This window comes from Chlamydotis macqueenii, chromosome Z (genome assembly GCF_036417535.1).
Source record: "Chlamydotis macqueenii isolate bChlMac1 chromosome Z, bChlMac1.mat, whole genome shotgun sequence".
Classification (NCBI taxonomy): Eukaryota; Metazoa; Chordata; class Aves; order Otidiformes; family Otididae; genus Chlamydotis; species Chlamydotis macqueenii.
Window position 1 is genome coordinate 20799558 of NC_141593.1, and position 18274 is coordinate 20817831.

At 37.7% G+C, this 18274-nt stretch overlaps 1 protein-coding gene across 2 annotated transcripts in view; it reads left to right on the top strand.

Annotated features, from left to right (window-relative positions):
• Positions 1–18274, top strand: part of IPO11 (importin 11) — a 96777-nt gene that overhangs the window by 18147 nt on the left and 60356 nt on the right. For both annotated transcript variants that reach the window (XM_086770683.1, XM_086770684.1), the window contains exons 5-10: positions 3526–3598; positions 10213–10416; positions 13860–13992; positions 14867–14925; positions 15827–15875; positions 17521–17591. In XM_086770683.1, the coding sequence (XP_086626809.1) occupies positions 3526–3598; positions 10213–10416; positions 13860–13992; positions 14867–14925; positions 15827–15875; positions 17521–17591 (589 nt within the window). The remainder of the gene's footprint in view (positions 1–3525; positions 3599–10212; positions 10417–13859; positions 13993–14866; positions 14926–15826; positions 15876–17520; positions 17592–18274) is intronic.

Below are 18274 nucleotides of genomic sequence, written 5' to 3' on the forward strand. Positions count from 1 at the left end.
CTCCTTGTTCATCCCTGCAGGCGATCTGATGTTTTTTCCTGATTTCCTTTTTGTTGGGCTGCATCACTCCTGAGCTTGGAGGAGGTGCTCCTTGAATGTTAACCAGCTTTCTTGGGGCCCTCTTCTCTCCAGAGCTTTTTCTCTTAGTATTCTGCACAGCAGATCCCTGAGGATCTCTGCTCTCCTGAAGTCCAGGGTAGGGAGCTTGTTGTGCACCTTCCTTGCTGCCTTAAGGATTTTGAATTCTACCATCTCATGGTCACTGCAGCCAAGGCTACCCTTGAACTCCGCATTCCCCACCAGCCCCTCCTTGTTGGTGAGAACGAGGTTGAGCATGGCACCTCTCCTTGTTGGCTCCTGCCTGTCCCTTGCAAGAGGAAGTTACCATCCACATATTCCATGAACTGTCTGGATTGTTTGTGGCCTGCTGTGTTGTCCTTCCAAGAGATATTGGGCTGATTTAAGTCCCCCTCATGAGTACCAGGCTTGTGACTGTGAGGCTGCTTCTATGTGTTTATAGAGCACCTCATCTGCCTGGTCCTCCTGGGTGAGGTGGCCTGTAGCAGTCCCGCACTGCAATGTCACCTTCCCTGCCCTCCCTTTAATCCTGACCCTGAGCTCTCTGTCAGCTCCTCATCCATCCCCAGGTGGAGCTCCATGCACTCCAGCTGGTCATTGGCATAGAGGGTGACACCCCCTCCTTTTCTCTCCTGCCTCTGTCCTTCCTAAGGAGCCTGTGTCCCTCTGTTCCAATGCTCCAGTCACAGGAGCCAAACAACGTTGTTTTGGGTTTTTGGGTTTTTTTTGTTTTTTTTTTTTTTAATAAAAAGTGATATTTCTGAAATATTTTGCTCTTTGCACATGTTCATCTGTGCTGTCTGTCCTACTCATCCTACTTGTTATACACCGGCCTTGGACTTAAATCAGCATTTTCCAGTGAGTGATTTTAGAGACGGGCTTATGAACTTTTTGCCTCCTGCTTTCTCAGGCAGCTTTCCGGATTGCGGTGGAGAAGAACATAGGTTTGTCATAGCCTGTTCTCAGGCACATTTTGGGCTATTTTTTGAAATTTGCTGTCAGCCTGTTCGAAAGCTAGTCTTGTTTCATGATTTTTGTACATGTTTTTATTTTCTTCAGAAATGTCCTTTCTTGCATTTGAGTGTTATTGAGAGTTCCTTTTCTTTAACATTGTTTTGATTTTACAGATAATTTCTATTAAATCCTGTCTTTTCTGGACTTTATTCTCCAATTTGATTACTGTGTTGGCAACCTTAATAATACTTGTCAAATCCATGTTTCTATTTGTTTGAATTATAACTATAAATAACTCTTCAGATTTGGATTTCTGGGTTATGAAATAGTAGACTTCAAAAAAAATTTCCAGAAGAACTTTTAAAATATTTGGTTATATGTTTCCCCATACCACAAATGCAGAAAAGGGTCAGAAACTTTGAAACTGCAAATTGTGAAAGACTACAGCATAAATACTTAGGAGTTCACTTCTAGAACTTGTTTTAATTTTTGATTTTGTGTAGATCAGTGCTGAAGGGCAATAACTTGTTGAATGATACACATTCTTCCTTCTAGCCTACCTATAGCTTTTGCATGGAGTTGTGGGCGTTCCTTGCAGTGTACTAAGGCAGGATAAAGACCCTGCTGTCTGTGGCGATGCCTGACTCCTGCAGAGGGTGAGCCTGTAGCCAGGGATCTGGTCTCCAGCAGATGCCACTGTTGTATTATCTAAATGGTAAATTCCTCCATCTGCTTTCTCCTGAATGTTAGAGATCCTGTCACATAATGCAGTATACCACTTGCATCTGCATTGATTTCTTAGATTACTTTTTTCGTTACTCTTTGCCAACTAGCTTCTGTATTTGAGGCATTCATCTTCATGAGTCTTTCTTTTCCTTCCTTTATTTTGTTTGTAATGCCAAAAGCTCAATAACAGAGTTTTTATGTAAAGTAAGTAACAAACTTAATGTTTGCTGCCCTTGAAATATGCACATGATATGATTAATATAATTATGAAAAAGTAAGTAAAGCAAGGAGCCTCATGGGCTCACAGATAAGGTAAACGAATTAATGTAGTAGAGCCAGTTTTCTTCTTTACAAATCAGGTTTTAGGTGCTTTCTGTTATCCCTGAAAGTGAGTTATTGTACAAGATATATTTAATTGAGATTAGATTTCTTAACTAGCTTTAGATTAATAACTGGCATAGTTCTCTGCAGAAGAACTTTCACTATTGCAGAAATATTTGTAAACTTTACCCAAAATCTTTTAAGGCATTATTTAATTTTGTGTAAAAGTACCTTAAAGCTTGAATCTTGGTTAAAAGTAATTTAAATGTGGTTCCTGAGTGCTATAAATTAGCTTCAAAAATAAGACTTAATGTGCAGTTCTGAGTTACTAGTGTGTAACTACGACATAGTGAAACAGTAAATTGCTTCCCTTGTGTACTTTACTTAGAATGAGAAGTCTTTGTCTTAGGTAACACTGAGTACTTGTGTTATATACAGAGGGGAAGAAAAGTGAAAACTAGAATATTGTTGCAAATGCTTGCTCTTAGGGTAAATCTCACCTCTGTTGTTTGCTATTGAGATTAATATTTACTATTTGCCTAGATTAGTGTAAAAGCTGTGTTTTAAGGAGCTTTGTTGTATTTTTGTATTTTCTGTCTGAAACTCAAAAGAAAATTACAGGGGTCATAAAAAGTCTGAAGTAGTACAGAGACGATGTGTTACTGTAATTTGTAGTCTTGAACTGATAAAAGTCACTTAAAAGGAAGTAGAAAGATACAGTGAAGCTGCACTTGAATGAAAGTTAACCTTCATGGCTTAGAATTTATCCTTATTACTAGTTTTCCCTGCATTTTTGAAGACTTTATCAATCTATTTTTCACTCAAAGTTACAATTTTCAAAGGTTCCATATTTTTGAGTATAGCTGAATGACTTGCATGTAGAAGAGGGTTTGTAGTAGAAAAGGTTCATTGATTTTGCAAAAAGAGCTGTCATCTGATACCGTGATTGCCTTATACTGGGCACCTTTTTGTTCTTATCCATTATTATACATGGCTGAAATCATGATAGAGTCATAAATTACTGTATAGTAACTGTCTAGTAACAAGCAGTTAATAGTTTGTTCATTTTTCCCTTATTTTTATAATATACCTAGGTACCTTACTCTGTGAACTTTGTCTTTTGTGTTTACAAAGGTCACATCAAAATCTGAGGTTAAAAGGCCTCATAAATATTTGTCTGTTTAACTATTCACTCTTTTTAAATATCTTTTCTGTAGCGGAGAGCGGAAAAACAAGGGGTGTTCTCTTGATTGTTTATCAAACTGAAGTACATTAGTTTCAAGAAAATAGTATATAAAAGTAATCTTGATCCAGTCAAACACAGATGATAAATGGAAATGATTGTTAGATTGTGTCTAGTAATAGTGAGAAAATAATTCTAAATCTGAATTAATAGTTGTTTTTTATTGAAAATTGAGTAACATTCTCATAAATATATCCTGACAGTGCTCTTTCTGAAGAAGAGAAAACAAGATTGCGTGCTGGACTTATCACCAACTTTAATGAGCCAGTGAATCAGGTTAGTGGTTGAATTATGAATTATTACTCTCCTAGCAAGTGCTTGTATTGGTATATAATTTGCTTTCTCTTTTTACAAAGTGTTTAATAACAATTATAAAGTTGATAGGTTGCAATTTACATGTTGCCTTTCAGACAGATCCTTTATTGAAGTGAGTTGTTTTTCCATAGATTGTATTTCAACATGTTTTTTCTTTCTGGTTTGTTTTATTTTACTGCAGTGACAGTTTATGTTGTCCTTTGCTGTGTATGCACCATTTGATGAAATAGTTGAGGGAATGCTTATAGCTCCAAAATAACCTTATGCCCCTGAGTGATTTTTGTTTTTTGAGCTCTATCTGTTCTGTGATCTGACTCTTAGTATAGCCATACAAGGAAGTGTGGTGGTCGTGTAGCAGGAATGAGCTGCTGAGAATGCTGCTGCATAAAACCACCTAAGCAGTGTTGCTGTTAAATATCTGGTCACAGCATTTGTGAATTTATACAGGCATAATAAAGCTTCGGTATGATACTGTCTTGTCTTATATAAAGTGACTAATTTTAAGCTACTGTTTTGATTGGAATAAGGATTTATTGTTAAATTGAGTATAGAGCTAATGTTAGGGGCTCAGAATATGCATGTGCTAGATGAATCAGTCTTCCTTCTGCTGCCTTCTTCCTCATGTAGGCATGAGGTTCTGGAAGGAAGTATTTGGTAATATTTTAAGCTAGGTCTTAAAGAACATTTTAAAGAAAATAGAGAAATGATTTACATAAGGTAAAGCTTAAAAAGAAAAGATGTAGCAAACAAACTTCGCTTCTGCAGACGGTTCAGTGTCAACTTTTCAAGATTCCTCGGTGGGATTAGTGTCTGTATGATTAAAGCAATGTATCAAAATTGGAGTAATTTAGCCTTTTTAGAAGACTTCTGTGCAATGGCAATTCTGACTAGGATTTCAAGTTTTATTTCAAACATAATTTTTTAAAATGCAGGTAGACATGGAAAAGATCTTTAAATTTGTAGTGCAGATGTAGTTTCAGTGTAAAAAAGATGACCAATTATTACTTCTTTATTTCAACCAAAAAGAACTATGAAGTATGTCATGTTGGACCATAAAGTATGTGTCATTTATGCTACTACTAGGTCATATAAAATTTATCAAATGCTTAATTTTGAAGTGATTGCATGATATTCACATTGCTGAAACCCTAATATTAACTGCATTGTATGTAAAACAATTCAAACTTATTAATAATAATTTTTCCATAGCTCCATGTCCTGGTTCTGGCTAGGATAGAGTTAATGTTCACCTGAGCTGGGTGGAGAACTGGAGTTAGTAGCCCTTATGGCTGGGGCACGCAGCTGGGATAATTAACTAATTAGCTAAGAGCTGGGGTTAATTTACCCAAATTAGCCAAAGGGCTATTCCATCCATCTGACATCATGCTCAGTATATAAGTGAGGAGGATGCTGAAGGAGCCTCCTGCTACTTGGAAGAAACTAGGTGTGGAGGTTTGTTGTAAGGCATTACACTGTATTTGTATTCCATCACTGTTTTGTTTTATTCTGTTATTGCTGTTAAATTTACTTTTTGTTCGATCTCAACCCATGTGTTTTTTCTGGTTTTTTTTTTTGTTTTTTTTTTTTTTTTTCTTTACCAGTTCTCCATTCTGTCCCACTGGAGGGTGGGGGGAGCAAGAGAGAGAGAGAGACTACGTAGTCTGATCCCGATCGAGGCTGAATTACGACAGTTATTTTGGTGCCCAACGTGGGGCTTGAAGGGTTGATATAACAACAGATCTGACTTTTTTGCTTGAAACAAATTTGTTTATACACACTTATTGTATTGGTTGTTAGTTATTGGTCATGATGTTGCAGTGGTTGGTTATGTTGTTGTATTGTCTATGCTCCTATATGTACTATATGTTCCCAGTGGAGGTGTTTATCACCTCAGGGAAAAAGATGAGAATTATCCTTCTGTTATACTACACCATACCCATCTATGATATGGTGATATCAATGGCCTTAGAGATAAACTGGTATTCCTATGTGGACAACTTCCCGAATTCTTTCACTTCCAGGGTAGTTAAACCACTTTTTGAGAACTTTGAAGATCTGGGGCATATTCAAGCCACTATGATGTTGTTGTTATGTATTTTGAATGTGTGCCAAGTCTTGTCTAGGGCTGCAAAACCACTTTTTGGGAATCTCCTCCCGAGATTTACCCTAACCCTTTAACGGTCCTATATGGCCAGTGGGAAAATCAAATGGAGAGTGGAGGTTAACAGTGGACTGTCGTGGCCTGAATGAGGTAACACCACCGGACATGTTAGAACTTCAGTATGAACTGGAATCCAAGGCAGCCGAGTGGTATGCCACCATTGATATTGCCAACGCATTTTTTTCAATCCCTTTGGCAGCAGAATGCAGGTCACAGTTTGCTTTCACTTGGAGGGGTTCTAGTACACTTGGAATCGACTGCCCCAGGGGTGGAAACGCAGCCCCACCATTTGCCATGGGCTGATCCAGACTGCACTGGAAAAGGGTGGAGCTCCAGAACATCTGCAATACATTGATTACATCGTCGTATGGGGCAACACAGCAGCAGAAGCTTTTCAAAAAGGGTAGAAAATAATTAAAATCCTCCTGAAAGCTGGGTTTGCCATAAAACGAAGTAAGGTGAAAGGACCTGCAAGAGAGGTACAGTTTTTGGGGATAAAATGGCAAGATGGGCGTTGTTAGATTCCAATAGATATAGTCAAGAAAATAACAGCTATGGCTGCGCCAACTGAAAAAAGGAAACATAAGCTTTCCTGGGCGTTGTGTGTTTCTGGAGGATGCATATTCCAAATTATAGTATGATTGTAAGCCCTCTGTATAAAGTCACCCGAAAGAAGAATGATTTCAAATGGGGCCCTGAACAACAGTAAGCTTTTGGACAAATTAAACAGGAAGTTGTTCATGCGGTGGCTCTTGGGTCAGTCCGGACAGGGCAAGAGGTAAGAAATGTGCTCTACACCGCAGCTGGGGAGAATGGCCCTACCTGGAGTCTCTGGCAGAAAGCACCAGGGGAAACCTGTGGTCGACCCCATGGGTTCTGGAGCCGGGGATGTAAAGGATCTGAGGCCTGCTATACTCAAACTGAAAAAGAAATTCTGTCAAGCACATGAAGGACTTCGAGCTGCTTCAGAAGTGATTGGTACTGAAGCACAGCTCCTGCTGGCACCTTGACTATCAGTGCTGGGCTGGATGTTCAAAGGAAGGGTCCCCTCTGCACATCATCCAGTGGATGCTACATGGAGCAAGTGGGTTGCACTGCTCACACAGCGGGCTCCAATAGGAAACTCCAATCGCCCAGGCATATTAGAAGTAATTACAGACTGGCCAGAAGGCAAAGATTTTGGAAAGTCACCAGAGGAAGAGGTGATGTGTGCTGAAGAGGCCCCACCATATAACAACCTCCCAGAAAATGAGAAGCAGTGTGACCTGTTTACTGATGGGTCCTGTTGTATTGTAGGAAAACATCAGAAGTGGAAAGCTGCTGTGTGGAGTCCTACACGACGAGTTGCAGAAGCTGCTGCAGGCCAAGGTGAATTGAGTCAGTTTGTGGAGGTGAAGGCCATCCAGCTGGCTTTAGACATTGCTGAACGGGAAAAATGGCCTGTGCTCTGTCTCTACACCGACTCATGGATGGTGGCAAATGCTCTGTGGGGGTGGTTTATGCAATGGAAGCAGAGCAACTGGCAGCGTAGGGGCAAACCTATCTGGGCTGCTACTTTGTGGCAAGATATTGCTGCCTGCTTAGAGCACCTGGTTGTAAAAGTATGTCCAGTAGATGCCCACGTACCCAAGAGTCAGGCCACTGAAGAATATCAAAACAACCAGCAAGTGGATCAAGCTGCTAAAATTGAAGTGGCTCAGGTGAATCTGGACTGGCAGCATAAGGGTGAACTTTTTTTTAGCTCGGTGGGCCCATGATACCTCAGGCCATCAGGGAAGAGACACGACATACAAATGGGCTCATGATCGAGGGGTGAATTTAACCATGGACACTATTGCACAGGTTATCCTTGAATGTGAAATAGTGCTGCAATCAAACAAGCCAAGCAGTTAAAGTCTCTGTGGTATGGAGGACAATGGCTGAAGTATAAATATGGAGAGGCTTGGCAAATTGATTACATTACATTCCAAATAATGGAATGTAATGATTGATTACATTACATTACAAACTCGCCAAGGCAAGCACCATGTGCTTACAGTGGTGGAAGCAACCACTGGATGGCTGGAAACATATCCTGTACCCCATGCCACTGCCCGAAACACCATCCTGGGCCTTGAGAAACAAGTCTTATGGCGACATGGCACTCCAGAAAGAATTGAATCAGACAATGATACCCACTTCCGAAAGAACCTCATAGACACCTGAGCCAAAGAGCATGACATTGAGTAGGTATACCACATCCCCTGTCATGCACTAGCCTCTGGAAAAATTGAAAGGTATAATGGGCTGCTCAAAACTACACTGAAAGCAATGGGTGGTGGAACCTTCAAAAATTGGGATAATTATGACACTCCATTAGTATTTAATCACTTTGCCTGCCAAGACTGTAAGATGCTATATTTTGTAGTTATGAATTCCACCGCTGGTGAACCGTTCTGCACTTTTGAGACTATAGTTGCAGACTGAGACTGGAGCATTTTAACAGATGTTTTAAAGACTAGCAGCTTTATATATTTATTGGTGTGTCCTTATGATATTTTTTTGAGATGTAGCTTTTTAGGATATGGAGGAAGTTGTTTTATTTTATGCCAGCAGCTTGCTCCTAAATGATTGCCCAAACAATTGTTGTGATTGTGACGTATGTTAAAGGGTCCATCTCCCCTGTTAGCCAATCAGTATTGTAGGTATCGTTGTTTTCTTTCAGAGGCACCTGTCATTTAGCCCCCAGTCTGCTTGATATACCTTAGTTTTGATATCTTGTGTTCCCAGTGAGTGCTCTTTTCCAGACACAGATAATTCATAACACAGTTGCTTTCTGCTTATGCTTTCTGCATTATTTAAGGTAGAAAAATTACAACCCTTGTTTGTATAAAAACAAAAAAAACCAACCCCAAAATACAAGGATTAGACATAGTATTGAGATGTGATGATATGAGCTGACTTCCAGGGGAGGGGGAGAAGAAAAACAGAACATACCGTATGTTGGGAGCATAATTTCCATGCCCTCCGAACATATTTACCAGATGGAGGGAACAGAGGAACGAAATACTCCTTGAAATGTATGACAGCAGATTTTTTTTCCACTTAAAAAGCCACTCCTCAAAGAAGAAGTAATCTTAGCATCCCTGGAGAGGTTGCTTCTTGTATGACATATGGAGAAGAGTTTATCTGCTCCCTCCTGCCAATCAATATCACTTCATCCAAAAATAAATGAGACTCCCAGTTCTTCCTTGAAAAACTTGACGTAGGTTTTCTGAAGCAATTATTTTCTCTTTAGCAAGTGGGTAGGAATGAATGTTGTGGGAAGTTCTGTGGGGTGGCCAGACATCAGGTGAAACAGCTAAGGAAGCAGTGAAGGAGGGCATGGCTGTTCCCTCTAATGCCTATAAGTTGCTTGGATTCATTTTGATAGCATAAGAAAGTGACTTCTTCTCTGGGCTGGAAGCACGGTGGTAGCTGTAAGGGTATGCTGAAGGTGAGAGTGTCTGCTTCATTAAGGCTGTTCAATCAAGGACCTTTTTTTAATGCAAACAGTATAAGAATCGGGAAACAAGAACGAAGGTTTTTCATATCTGAGGTGGGGTTATGTGGGACTATACAAAATTTATTAAGGAATGTTTAGGGGAGGTGGGGAGCAACAAAGCAGGGAATAGACAGAAAGAGGGTGTAAAAAGGGCCAGTCGTGTAAACCATGGCTGATCAGTACTCGTGTCTGAACAAACCCTGCATCTCATCACCACCATCTGTTTTGTCTTCTGATTGAATCCTTTAACTATCTTTCTGTGTAATCTTGCGCTGTTTGTCATGTGTGTGTGTGCAAGGAGTAGGTGCCAGCTACTGGCCAGACTGGCATCAGTGGGATTTGGTGACAGCAGCCAAAGTCAGAGGAGGGAGGTGGTGCAGGTGCCCCTGGGCTGTGGTGTGAGAGTCTCACCTTCAGCTTCTGGGATCAGACCATGGCTTAAAGGCACATGTGCTTGGCAGGAGGGAACGTCTCTCTCTAAAAGCTAGAACTCAGGTATAGCAGAAATAAGGGTAATATGTATTCAGCAGCCTATGTTTGTGGAAAGCAATAGACAAGATTACTAAGTAAAAAGTGGTTTCCAAATGTCTGTTTCTTCATTTATGTGGTTTCTAGAACAAATAAACTTCGTGTTCTTCATGTAAAATTTTAACAAGGGACCCAGCTTAGCATTTTATGTAAATATTTATGATAAACATTGAAGACTTTTTTTCCCCCACATTTATTTGCATTCATCAAACTTCAAAATAGTCTGAGGAAAAAACACACAAAAATCTAGCAATCCATACTAGTTTTTATATAGGATTTATTTGGCTGTTAATTTCTGCGTTGTACACTTCCTAAATGATCTTTGACTTTGTAGTATGTGTGTTTTGTTTTGCTTTTTTGCAGATAGCAACTCAGATCTCTGTACTGATTGCTAAAGTTGCCAGGGTGGACTGCCCAAGGCAATGGCCAGAACTTATACCCACTCTTCTAGAATCTGTGAAAGTCCAGGATGATCTTCGACAACACAGAGCACTACTTACCTTTTATCATGTTACAAAGACCCTGGCATCCAAACGACTTGCTGCAGATAGGAAACTTTTCTATGATGTAAGTAATACAATACAATATTGTAGAGCCTGCATGTCACATATTTACATGTGTGCCACTTCCCGTGGTTAGCTGGCAGTGCATTAATGGCAAGTATGTTAACTTTAATGTCTACCTTTGAAAAAGAAGTGCTCTTACTTTGGTGAGTATAGGTACAGTATGAAATAACTGGAAGTCAATTTCTAGGTGAAATGTTTTTGATATCTTTATTAATTTTACATGCAGCTTGAATGTTGTAATATTAACTTGTGTTAAGAGGCAGAGCTTCATCTGCAGAACAGTATCTGCACATCAGCCTTATTTTATCATGCTGTACAGCAGGTCTTAATATATATGAATTTGCTGTGTCTTTAGAAGAATGTTCTGAATTCATGATTCAATACAGTGTTTAAAAAACTACTGGGTTTTAGGCTTCCATACCACAGTACTTTTGGCTTTTATCATCAGTGGAAATGTGTTCAGAGGTTTTTCCAGACCGGCTTCTTTCTCCAGATTAATTAAAAGGCGAGATGAGAATGCCAGTGCCAAATCATATTTCATGCTTACATTCCCTTTTGTAAGAGTCCACTGATTAGAACACAGATTTACCCTTGACTGTAGGCTGTTGAATCTCCCATCCTATTTGAAGTGAGGCAATGACGTAGTACAGTTAACTGAATTTAGGGAGTTAAACATTTTTCCAAACACATTACATTTGAATATTCAAATTGTTGTTTTCTTCTTCCATTTTAAAGAAAATATTATACTGCAGATAATGAAGACTATTTCCAAAGGTTGACGTTTTAATCTGTTTCTGGCGTTAAGGTGGAATTTTAGTTGTTGCGAGTCTGAGGGACTGAATGCTGGCTCTTGTAGTAGGACATGACTGAAATGATTAAATGTTGCTTAGATATGTATGTAGAGTAACAGTGTTTTCTCTCTCTGCCACGTATAGGTATGGATAATTATAAATTATAGGAAATATTTATCTTTTGAAATCTCTTAGGCTATTATAAATTATCTGGATAATTGAACAACACAAGTTTTGGTATATTCACAGATATTTATTCCAAAGCAATAAAGAATGAGTGAGATAATTACTTCCTTTCTAGAGCTCCCCTAAATAAAGATGTTGCTTATAGAGCCTGGTTAAGGAGCTGGAAATACTGTTAATGCTCAATGATATAGCAAAAGCTCAAAACCTAATCACAGAGCTGCACCTTAAAATAGCCAAATCCATACCATCTCAGTAGAAAGACAGAAAGGAATTTATAGGCCATAAGGTCCAGTATTTGTTGTTAAAGTTGTCATGTCCAACAGTGCCTTTGCTGTATTTCCACCATCTTACCAGGTTCAAGGAGAGCTCAGTTACCTTCAGTCATTCTTGTGTTTCCAAGAAACTCATGCAGTTTGTGTGGACCTTTTTCATTAGGGAGTGCCATTCTTCCAGCCTAGTATTTTCTTTGCATATTCTTTTATGCATAGAGTGAGACAACTTCAGACATATGAAGAAAAGGCTTATAACACTTTTTTTTTTTTTTTAGATTTGTAAGGCAGTTCTTCTCGAAAATACTATTGAAATTGCCCTTTAACAAGCATATTCTTTAAACAAGTTTTTTATGGTTGAATGTTGGTTTTTTACTTGTAGGTATGCTCAGTATACAAAGTTTCTCTGTCATCTGATTTGACATGAATGAAAATTTTCAGTGCATGCAGTTTCACTGTGGTGGGAACACTGTATGTTTAGGTGCGAAAAGTTAATTTTCTGAGCATCTGTCACTAGAGTTCACATTTAAGTACTAATCTTTTTTAATAATGGCAAAAATTGGACAGCTTTGAAATCTGCTTCTGTCTCCTGGTAAAGGGAATTCAAATCTGTTGGATGGCATGTGACTTCTCTTGGACAGTCAAAAAAACCTTTCTTATGCAATATAGCCATTTCAAGCTAAAAGTTCTAAAAGCTTAAGTAACAGGTTGCAAACTTTCTTGATATTTTCAGATAAATAGTTACAGTTTTGACTTTTTTTAGGATAGCTTTGGAAACACTTGATAAATTTTTCATGTAATATGGTACTTTAAGATTACAAAGTCATGCTTGCAGATAAAGCATTCCGTATTGAACTCTGTTAACTGAGATTTAAAAAAGAAAAATATTAGATGACATACAGACTATAATGCACTAACTTGTAAATGCAGCTTATTTATACTTCATCTTTCCAGTTACGATTGTAACTAAACTAACAGTCTTCAAGGTAAATTGGCTCCTTTAGTACAAATAGAAAAATGTAATATCTGCTTATATATTATTGGTGATATGCTTATAAACATCCGTTTTTCTTTTGAGCCTATTTTTCCAGACTTAGTCTATTAAATAAGAATGATGGTTATTGGAAGTAAAACCAGTGAGTTTTATTTTTCTATCTAATAAAAATGTCCTGCTGCTTTTAGGAAGGAACTGATTGTATGCATTCAAACCTGTAGTATTTGGATTTTTTTAATAATAGCAAATAGCCATATAGCACATATTAGAGAAATGAAATAATAAATTACTGCAAATGAGCAAAACTATGGGTTACAGTTTTTTCCTATTTCATTTGATATTAAGTTTTCTAGTCTTCCTGTTGTTCCTTGGCTGTGGCTTTGAAATAATAATTTTATATTTTTACAATTTATCTGAAAAACTTTTTTTTTTCCTGAAACTGTGAAGTTCTGCACAATTTCTGTCTTAAGCTGAAACACTTTTCTTTGCTGTCCTGCTATAAAGTATAAGAAGGTTTTGGGTACCTTCTTCATATTTCAGATATCTTTATCAGGTAAATACTATGTGGAAACTAATTTGAATTAAGCCTGAGATTTGTTTAGTGTGAGCTGATTGGAAACTATTTGTCATTCTGTATTTTAAATAATTTGAGGCAAAAAGTCAGGATTTGCAGCTATCAGCAAAATAAAGTTTCAGTGTAGGCATTGTTCAATATTGTTTTTGTTAGAGGTGATCCTGTAACTGCTGAATGTGTCCCACATTCAGATAGCTGATGCAGATATTAGCTATGCTATAAGACAGATAGTTTAAGTCTTGTGGGAGAGGAGGCAATGAGGAGACATGTTAGTTTTTTGAAGCCTCGTACTGTATTATAGACCTGTGGCTATATTTAATGAAAATCAGATCAGAAAGGAGATTTAAATATTTATCTTTAAAATGGGAGTCAAAGACCAAGTAGTCAGGGAAGCAGATGAGCCTATCGTAACATCTTCAAATTAAGATAAGATATTTTTCTGGAAAACATCTTTGAATCAGTACAATTCAGTACAAGAAGGAAGCAAGTGAAATGCTGTGGACCATGATATACAAGAAGACGGATTAAATAACTGAACAGTCTAAACTGACCTTTAAAATTTAGGAATTTGTTATCCTATAGCCAAATTCAGGAAAACAAATATATTGTTGACCTTTCTTCCTTTTACAGCTTGCATCAGGTATTTATAGCTTTGCTTGTTCCTTGTGGAGTCATCATACTGATACGTTCCTACAGCAAATATGTACAGGGAATGAAGCTGCAGCCACAAATTCACTAGAAAGAACCTTGCTGTCATTGAAAGGTAATAATATAGAATGATGTTAAATATAAGGAATGAAAGAAGTTTCTTCACAGTGAATGATTAAAACTTCTTTGGTCAAGAGTTAGCATACTCTGACAAAGCCGTGCCCGTGGGGAAAAGCAATAATCTTGGTTTGTTTTACCTGTGTAAGAAGGAGGATTGTTCACATGAAAGGCAGAGAAGGTACTCTTGTTTCTCAGTATGTACCGTTCTGAGGTTGTAAGGAGTCCAAAGTCTAGGAGGTGGGAGAGTGGAGTGCATAACAGGATGCTTTTGTATGTGTTGTAATTTAGGCTTGCATCTGTCTATCTTTAGTCACTTAACTGAGGAAACTGAGATAGGAACATTTTAGGTTGATGCTCAAGTATTTATCAGTGAGATAAATACATCTCCTTACTATACTTTGCTTCTTTGAAGAATTGAGATATTTGTGTACGGTGCTTGCAATGTAGATGACACCAGTCCTGAATTGTTTCAGAAGACGCGGCACGTGACTTCTCTGGATTACTGGCAGTGGTGAACCTGAGAAAATGCATAAGGTGGCTTGTGAGCCCTAGTTGACTATATTCGGCCCTTTTTCTGCTGCAGAACCTTTCAGAGGTTGAATACTTACAACTTTTGCAGAATTCTTCTTGATGATTCAGTAATTCTTGGAGTTCTCTCCGTTGTTTTAGACATAATGTACTGAATGTTAAAGTAATTTCAACAAGATTAGATTCATGTTAGATATGGTTGAGGTATCCAAAGGCCCAAAATTAAATATATTTTTTAGTATAGAGAATTGGAAGAAAGGCATAGTAACTGTAATAACGATCTCAAATCTGTTGGGACAAGGGCTGAGAAATATCTACACAAGTAACTTTGTTTTTCCTAGTGCTTCGTAAACTGACAGTCCATGGGTTTGTAGAACCTCATTGGAATGTAGAGGTGATGGTAAGTGGCATATATCCGTTTCTAGTTCTAGATTAGAAATCTTTTATGATGATTTCAGGTGTTGTTAGAGCTATGTTTAAAAATTATTGAAAAGAACACATTTATGTTATGTAAGGGAAGATCAAGCAACATTTTTTTAAAGTTGTCCTCCCATCAGCTAAGAACTGATAGCTTAATCATGGTTAAGAACTGATCAGATCCTAAACAGATCCTAAATGCTGTGACACCAATGACATAATGTTTGGGGGAAAAAAAGGTACCCCTTCCAATTTACATGTCACATTATAGTGAGACCCCTGGAGTGAGACCCTGCCTACTGGAGGCTGTCTTATAAGTACTCTCCCCCATCCTTTGAAGAGGGTGTTTTAATGTAATGATTAATTTTGTGGCATATTTGTCCTATCATGTTCTACTGATAGAATTTGTCTGATTGAGATGAAAGCCTGTGGTTTGCAGCCCATCTGGGGATGGGTGAGCAGGGGGGAGGGAAGAAGGAAACTCAAGCATTCGCCTTAACCTCAAACACTGCCTGCTTTGCTGGAGGAATTGGGTCCCTATGACCTACACCCTAAACTAGGAAGTTGAGAACAGGAAAGAACTAGATAAGCAGATTGTAAAGCATATGTCTGTATTTACCTATGCCTTCTTCTGTTAGAGACACTATGCTGCTTATGTGGTACTAGTAAGGTCAGTTTGGATCATCTGTGCAATCTGCTAGATAATTATTTGTTTCATGGGGAAATTGCTTGTCCAAGATAACCAGTTAGTTCAGTTAAAAGTGTTAAGGTGATGTCTAAGCTAGTAACACATTTCAACTTCAATTTGACTCTACTTTCTTCTCATAATACAGTGCAAAATAAGCTTAATCTTTAAAAGACACATACACTTTTGTATTTTTCAGGGTTTTCTACATGCAGTATTTGAACGACTAAAACAGTTTCTGGAGTGTAGTAAGTATCTGAATATTTTTCCTTGTAATGGTTGTTAAATATTCGCAGGTAGATGAAAATGTAGTACAATTTATTGCATCATCATTAATCATTTAGAGGCAAGATATTTTTTATAAGTGTAAAGCTATTACTTTAAATGCTGTTGAAACTGTAAGAAAAATTCTTCAGTAAAAATGTTTTTTTATATCAACAATTATACTTGGTGTGGTAATGCCAATTAAAAAAAAATAATCTTAAGCCATGGATTGAAAAAGTATCTGCATTAAAATGTGTAGATACTACTAAAACCCAGATCATCTTGAATTTTCTTCTTTGGAAGGGTTTTATGTTTTCCTTTTTCCAGGAGTTTGATGTATGTGTTTTGGTAAGTGTCAAAAGGCAAAGACCACATTCACAGTCAACCAAAATACAAGCGCAGTTGGCAGGTTTTAGTGCTTTTTGCAGGGAAGGTAACCTGACACAAGTGAAAAGGATGTGTTTGGCAGTGTTGCATCAGAACTCGCTCCTTTTTTTCTGCTTCTACACTTGTAGTAGACCTGATGTGAGCCATTAATTCATTTGAAGCCTGTTAGGTCATTCTTTTAGGATTCAACAACACTTCTTGTGAGGATAGTTTAAACTGAGTAGAAGGAATTTTCTGATGTGGATGAAGGTACTTGGCTCAGGAGCCTGTACTTAGGTAAAACAGGCTGATCTAGGATTTGAGCCTCATTTCTAGAAAAGATGGAAACTGGCATGGTGCTCAGTGCCAAAATAAAAGAACTTTTTTGCTCCTTTAAAGTGCACACTTCTTTGCGTTTCCAACAACTGATTGCCCCTTCTACTATACTGTAGTCATGCCCTTTCTGACTCTTCTTTAATTTTTGGCAAGATAGTTGCCTAGCTTAGCAAACTGAATTGAAGGTCATTCCATCCCTGAAGCTTGGTGGTTATCATTGTCCTCTAGAATGTGAGTAGTGTGGCATTTGAATATCCTAAGATAAGAATTGAGCTGAAGCTTCCCATTTGTACTTTTCTAATCAATGAGTTTTGCAAAAACAGGCACAACTGCCTTACAAGACTAGTGTTTAGACATATTATGTCATGGGTTTTGCCTGCATGCGTACATTATGTCTCTCTTTGTTTTTCTTTTTTTATTTATAAAAAGCTTTATCTCTTGTTTGTAAATTCAGAATGTTTTCCAGTATCCTTAATCAACTGGTTTTTGAGGTGGAGTTTCTAGAAAAGCACATAGTATTATGTAGTAATGGTATACCATAGTTTTATTAAAAGGGCGTTTTCATGTTTTCAGTGCTTTTTTTACTTCTTGTCTATGCTAGCATTTGCTTACATTATTTTCACTGTCTTTTAGCATTGAGTTGTCTATAATAATGTCGTAATAGTTTTATTCTCGTCACTTACAGTGAATTTCACTGCAGCTGAGAGAAATGGTTAAATGTTTTTCTCACACACCCCATTCCCCATCCTTATTGCCTTGAATTGGACTTTGAATTTATTCTGCTATAGAACTTTTCTCTGGTTGACACAATCCTTGAGCTACAGCTAGAACAATCTGCTCTCCAGTGTTAATTTTTTAAAACTTGACTATCCAGAAAGAAAAGGAAAGTCTGAAAAAATGATAGTTGTTAAATATCTAATTTACCAGGCAGAACTATAAGAGCAGAAAACGTATGCAGAGATCGTCTCGAAAAGACTATAATTCTGTTCACTAAAGTGGTAAGTAAATTCTCCATTCAGTTACTGAATAGTTTACTGTTCTGGAGGAACAATTCCCATTCAGATATGTATGTTCCTCAAAGCCAGTAGATTTCAGGTCTTTTAAAGAAATTGAAGGTCCTGCAATGTCTTTGTAATGAAATATATTTTTGTAGCTTTTTTAAAGAAAAGGGTGTCTGTTTACTCATGCTGACATAAGTTGCAAGAGCGAAGAACACCTTTCCTTAGCTCAAATAAAATTAAATGCATTCCACAAATTATTTAGCTAACATTTGCTCAAAAATGAGTTCTGGAAGGTTTACTGACATACTAGTATCAGCGTTGATGAATACAGTAGATATAAACTTTTCATCCTGTCTTTTATAAGTAGTTAGATTGCTGTTTCTAAGGCCTTGTTAGTCTGTTGAATAACTGACCGCTTTTAGTTTATTGAAATAAAATTAACAAAAAACTCTTACCGTCTCTGACTTTTGTAATAAATAATACATTTTGAGTTGTCAGCTAATTCTATGCAACCATTAATTGCCTATATTATCAGAAGGTAGTTTTAGCATTGTCACTTGCTCCGCTTTTAAAAGATAGAACCTACACAATTCCCATTGGTTTTATTCTATTTTGGGGCTGTGGATCTTATTTAAGTATTCAGCCTGTTATCAGAAGTGGGAGACACCTGCCAGCTTTAC